General features: G+C 35.0%; 1 protein-coding gene across 1 annotated transcript; it reads right to left on the bottom strand.

The window, feature by feature from the left end:
* Positions 1-947: 947 nt before the first annotated feature.
* LOC116198121 (20 kDa chaperonin, chloroplastic-like) lies at positions 948-2,778 on the bottom strand. The gene is made up of 5 exons (XM_031528465.1): positions 2,421-2,778; positions 2,150-2,329; positions 1,912-2,067; positions 1,714-1,791; positions 948-1,354 (listed from the first exon to the last, which is right to left on the bottom strand). The coding sequence occupies exons 1-5, from the start codon at positions 2,595-2,597 to the stop codon at positions 1,181-1,183; spliced, it is 765 nt and encodes a 254-aa protein (XP_031384325.1). The 5' UTR covers positions 2,598-2,778; the 3' UTR covers positions 948-1,180.
* Between the last annotated feature and the right edge of the window lie 3,884 nt (positions 2,779-6,662).

Genomic DNA, 6,662 nt, shown 5'->3' with positions numbered 1-6,662 from the left:
TCTTTGCGAGAATCTCACTTTCCATTCGAGATCAAAGCATGTCGATATAAAGTTCCACTGGATTAGAGATATACTGGAGTATGAGATAGCGAGTTCGGACAAAGTGCATCGATATGAGGACAATACCTTTGGCTAGGGAGAAACTCGAAGTTCGTCGGTGTATTCGAAGTCTCCAAATAATTGGGAGGAGGAATTTGTTGGATTATTCCCTCCAATTTGAAAGAAGAGTTGGGCTTATTTTATTAGGCTTTAGTAAGCCCAAAACCTACCTTTAAGGGGGTTATTTCTCGGCCCAAAGGAGCTGAGGAAGGGGTGGCGTCAACAGCATCAACCACCAGAAGCAGCCAGCGGCAGAACACTGAGAAACAGAGCAAAATTTTTGTGCAACCCAAGCAAAGAGGACGTCAAATCTCAATCGACAGTGTGTTTCAAAACACACGTGAAACTAAATTATAAGGGCCTAGAATATTTACTTGATCTCAGTAAGTACTGTTTTGACTAAATTTATAGCCCTCAATCGACAGTGAGTTCAAAACTCGTAAAACTAATTTCTAAACGGCCTGAATTTTTATTTGATCTCTGTAGATATTGTTTTGATTACATTTATAACCCGTTTTTTCAAGACCGCAAATTTTGATTTTTGAGTGACCCAATAGATTTTTTTTTTCCAGTTGGACTAATCTGGACTAATTTAAGGGCATGCCTGATGAAAAACAGTGCGTAATGTCAGTAAAAAGTTAAACTGATCTCAATCTCGCGACTTTTTCCTTCATATTTTCCACGCAAAACATTTTCTGTATATCTTTTATTGTTTGTTAGTTATTTGTGTAATTACTATCTCAATTGTGCATTACTAGTAAAGGAAGCTTATTGTCGAGTAATTCATTGTTCCAACACCCCTTCCCCAGCTAGCCCATACTAGCGCATACGTTGTTGAAGAGTGCCAATAAAACTAGATCCAGATAAACTTGCATTACTAGACCATTGTTTCCATTCTTATGGAAAATCAAGGACCTTCGTCCGACTTCGGTTACCAAGAACACCCAACAGTAGTTCTGTTCCTTCGTTAACACACACACACCATCAAAATGCAAAGCTACCTTTTGGCCTTGCCCACAGATAATTCACTGCCAGCACATCTCAACAACAAAGAGACTAAACTAGGAGCGAGCACGCCATGCTACGAGAGCACAGCCATTACATCAGAAGCTCTCAGCACGATGTAGTCAGAACCATCGGTTCCCTTGAACTCATTTCCAGCATACTTAGAATACATCACAGTGTTCCCTGGAGAGATGGACAGCGGCTTCCTCTTCCCCTCCTCATCAAGGGGGCCTGGCCCGACTGCAATCACCTGCTCAAAACATGCAAATGTGTTACCATCCCATCAATGAGAACACATGAAACCTCTGCAAACATGACCTATAACCACCAGTTATTGGATTGTCGAAGTCGTATCTTCTACTGACTTATAATTTCATATGTCGTGTACAGAATTTGCCCTGTCAAATCATCCTTCGTCCTCTAGCTAGAAACTACTCTTAAGACTAAAAGCGAGTGATCAAATGATTTTGTGTGAAGTTGAACTACATCAAGACTTCTACAGATACTTTTGGAAACCGCAGGTTGCCAATAAGATGGTCAATCCAATTATACAAACAATTTCTCGATGATATAATATAAATGGTATGAAAGAAAATCGCAAATGTATACCGTTCCGATGGAAGGTTTCTCCTTGGTCGCTTCCGTCAACAGCAAGCCTCCCGCAGTCTTCTCCTCCGCTTCCGCCACCTACAGCCAAAGTTTCCAGTGTCAAAATCAAATCTTGAAACGACTATAGTACAGGATCGCAGCAATCTACTCTGTTTAAGGCCACGGTTTCATGGAGCTCCAGCATCCTGGAATTCATACCTTGATCAGAACTCTATCATTCAGGGGCTTCATATCCTTGACATCGTTAGTCTCAAGAATGCCAACGATGTCATCCTCCTTCAATATAAGGTGCTTCGATCCGTTGAACTCCACTTCTGTCCCGGCATACTTCGAGTACACGACCTGAGCGCCAGTCTATACAATTAACCAGAACCAACTGTCAGCAGACTGATTATATCAGCCCAGGGCGACGGCCGATTCAGATCAAGTTAATTACCTGCAAGCCGATTTCGACCTTCGTTTTCCCTATTGCCTTGCCCTCCCCAACAGCAACAACCTCTCCCCCCTGAGGCTTAGTCTGAGCCGTGGTAGGGAGCAGTATACCGCCTTCCGTCTTCTCCTCAGCAGGCTTGAGCTTCAGCAGGACTCTGTCCCCCAACGGCTTAATCGAGGTGTACTGGAAAACACACAACACCGAACTATGAAATCAAAACGCTAAACCATAAGCAGCGGCAACGGAGGGCCACGGAAATCAGAGCGGAAGCTACCTTCGGGGCGACGGTGGTGCCTGCTCTGACCGCGAGGCCCCGGTAAGCGCTCTGGTTCAAAGAGACGGCTCTGAATGGAGCCACTGCGGCGAACTTCACGTTGGAGGGCTTCAGGCCTTCATAGGACGGGACAATTGGAGCCGAGATGGAGGGTGCCGTGAGGTGAGAGGTCGCCATTTCTCGCGGGGGAGTTGTTCGGCGGAGCAGAGGATTAGGTTATCTCTGGAGAAGATGGAGACCCTCGGGGACTCCGGAAGAGGTTCATATCGGATGAGCAGACGCTTCTAGAACCCTCTTGCTTCCATCTGGAATCGAACCGGAGGGATGAGACGGGGAGAGAAAGAGGGCGATACTGGAACCAGGAAAGTGTTGGTCACGCGCCTCCACCACGACTTGAGTTGAGGCATTGCTTTGTCGGGTCGGGTCAACTAATATTGACCTACTAATATCTAATAGGGTTTATTACACCATATAACTTAACGTTGACAAATATTCTTAGATTTATCTCAACGTCATTTGTTTTCCTGAAGTATCCCAACGTTGTTATTTTTGTTTTACCATCTAGCCATTGGGGATATATGGTGACATCAAACTAACAACGCTAGGATATCTCAAATAAAAAAACGACGTTGGGCTTAAGACTAAAAATTCATTCAAATATTAGGCTACATAGTACAATTAACCCTAACCAGTACGGCCAGGATATGACGTAGGATTTGGATCAAGGGGACCTTATAGGAAGCAAATAAGATTGTAAAATTTCTGACTTAGGATAGACGAATATATTATAATGCATAAAAGCCAACACGTGATTATGTGAGGTCGTTCTTTTAAAACTCTTAACTCGTGATTAATCATCTTTTGGACTATACATGTAATTTAATTCCGATCAGGGAATTTCATAGAAGATGAAAGAACAATACGTAAGGTTGGGGGAGTGAGTGCCCCTCAACCCCATTTGGTCCACTCCTGAGCACTATCAATGCCAATATTGATGTGCATGGTTCCGCCAGCAGTTAGTCCAACTAGACATTGGTACGTGCGTTGCGCAAAGTCATTAAAATTTTTTATGAACTAAGTATATATATATATATATATATATATATTATTCTTTTTGTTCCGTGCATTGCATGGATTCATTTCATTTATTTCTAAAAAAATTATTATTGTAATTATTTACATTTTGAAAAATCAATTCTCTTATAAAAAATAATTATTATTATTAATTATTAATTTTAATTTTCGAATAATAATCTTCAATAGCTGTTTTCGGTAAAAAAATTAGAGTAAGTTCATTAATATAATAATAATTTGAAATTAATTATTTTAGTTATATGTGTCGTTTTTAAAATTAATTATTAATATATATCTATCGCATATATTATATTTTGTAATTAGGATAAAAAAAATTGTTTGGTCCTTTTAAAACTTTGTTTAAGAGATTTGTATGTTAAAATTTTATTTTTATTTTATTTATGAGCTTAAGCTCATAACGCGGTGTTATAGATTTCACTTCTATAGGATCATAATTTTTTTATAAGTTCTACATATAATTAATTTATTTCTGTGAAGTTTTATATCGTTTGCATTGTATATATATGCTTGTTTTAATACACATACATACATATATATATATATATATATATCATTTCTTATAATAATTAATTTGATTTTTGAAAATATATTTACTGCTTAACATGGCAAAATATTTCCAATGCTGATTTTATGTTTCATACGATAACCAATCAATAAAGTTAGACTAATTTTGAATGGTTCAATAAATAATTTCAAGTAACGAAACTCAATTATTGTGTATTGTGTATTTATTTAATCGTTGTATATTACATGCTTAACACAAATTTGAATGCATATTTTTTAAATATAAAGTTTTATGACATCCTTATTTCTCATATTCAATTGTTATTTTTATATTGCAATAAGTTCGCTATTTTGACTTACTCCCTTGTCGTGATCGAATTAGAATGGTTAAGAGGCTCGTGGGATTGATGTGAGGGGTTAGGTATGGCTATATTTATGGGAGCAAACTCCATGCGAATATGAAGCGCATGGATACAAGTTATGCCTTTGAATGAAAGACTATATATGGATTTGCATTAAAATTGGTATTCAATGTATAACGGTGTAATTTTACCAATTCGAAGGTTAAATTCAGTCAAAATAATATATGTTTTTCTCAATGCACAACATTGTAATTCTACCCATTCGAGTGTTAAATTTATGTAACTAAGGTAAATAATTTTTTAAAAATATTTATTAATTTTCTATTAAGGAGTTTCTAGCATTATATTTTATATATTGATAAAATAATAATCATAAAGAAATAATTACTCATGTATAATTTTGGCTTGTGCTTTTCTTTTGTAGAAAAAGAATTACATGTAAGAATTGTTTTTGTAAAATAATAAATATGTAACTAAGATAGCTTAACACATGGCAACATGGCGAAACCCACATGGGCACATGGACACATGGCAGAAGTTGAAAAGGCCAACGATTACACGTGATTCAGCCCGGTTAACTGTTCCAAACATTATTTTTTTTAAACTAAGTTTATACACATATGAAATTGAGTTACACAATCTACCAGCTTAAGTTTTTAGGTTGAAAATGAGTCCAATATACTTATAGGCCTAGTGAAATTTTACAATTAATAAATATTAAAATAAATATATATTAGTATAGATATACTAGTATTTATATTTTTCTGATAACATATGGTTTTGGGGGCAATTTGTAATGTAGTTTTTCTTTTACTATTTTTGAATTTTTAAAAAACTTTAGTGAATATTTTTTTTAATATATCAATATAATAGAAGATTTTTGAAACATTTTGGAAAAATTTTAGGGGTATTTACCTAAAATGATCCATGGTTTGCCCATTTTGTCAAATCTATCATATACTCTTTTTTTTTGTAAATATATCTCATGGTTTACTTTTTACATCAAATCTATCCCGGCGTTATCTTTTCCGTTGACATCTAACGGCCGTGCTGACGTGGCGCCTACGTGGCAAGTGTGGCCCACTATCTCTCCACATGCCACGTCAGCACGACCGTTAGATGTTGACGAAAAAGATAACGTCGGGATAGATTTGATGCAAAAAGTAAACCATGGGATAGATTTGACAAAAAAACATATGATAGATTTGACAAAACGGACAAACCATAGGCCATTTTAGGTAAATACCTCAAAATTTTATTATCTACGTAAATATTCTATTATATCGATATCTTAAAAATATCTAATTATATCAATATTTAAATTTAAAACATATATTAATATTAGATATATATTTATACATACGATATAAATATATATTTGAGTAAATATTCTAATATATCGATATCTTAAAAGAATATCTAATTATATCAATATTAATTTTAAAAATATATGTCAATATTACATATATATATTTATACATACAATATAAATATATTTAAATAAATATATATTTCTTCTGATAATATATGATTGTATGGGCGATTTGTAATATCATTTTTTATTATTTTATTGGTGAAAATCAGTTAATATTAGTCATATATACTGCAGTATCATTTTTTATTATCTTATTTGTGAAAGTGAATTAACATTAGTCATATATATAATGTAATATAGTTTTGAGGATTGTTGATTGATTGTAACAATTTAAAATACACATGCTATACTTAATAAAACTCACAAGAAGGAACAATGGATCCCGTTCTATCATGTACAATACACGAACTCCATTATTAGTGTATATATATATATATATATATATATGTAGTCATGGAGCATGGAAATGCTGGGTAATACAAAGTTATGTGGAAGGCGATCAATTTCTGATACTAAAATGCTGCTATGACCAAAACCTGAAGGTGACTAAAAAAACTGAATTTAGCAATATTCTGATTTTCTGTCAGCATAATGCTATATGTGACTTACATCAACAATAGGCTTTGAGGGGCCCCAAAAATAAAACACAGAGAACGAATCTCTACTCTTTTTGTGTAGATTGCTAAAGTAGTAAAAAAAGATCATTTTTTTGTTTTATCTTCTGTAAATCGAGCACAGAAGCTGCATAGCATCGCCACTCTTTCATCTGATGCCCTATTATTACTAGGAAAAAATACATCAGACGACAGAACTTTTATACTGTGTGTCTTTAAATCAAAAGTATATTTTCCTCCCACCTTTATATTCCTTGAAAACGCTCTAAATCATATTTTGTTTAGTGTGAGA

Source organism: Punica granatum, chromosome 2 (genome assembly GCF_007655135.1).
Source record: "Punica granatum isolate Tunisia-2019 chromosome 2, ASM765513v2, whole genome shotgun sequence".
Lineage (NCBI taxonomy): Eukaryota > Viridiplantae > Streptophyta > Magnoliopsida > Myrtales > Lythraceae > Punica > Punica granatum.
Note: the sequence above shows the minus strand (reverse complement) of the source record. Positions and strands in the feature narration are given on the sequence as shown.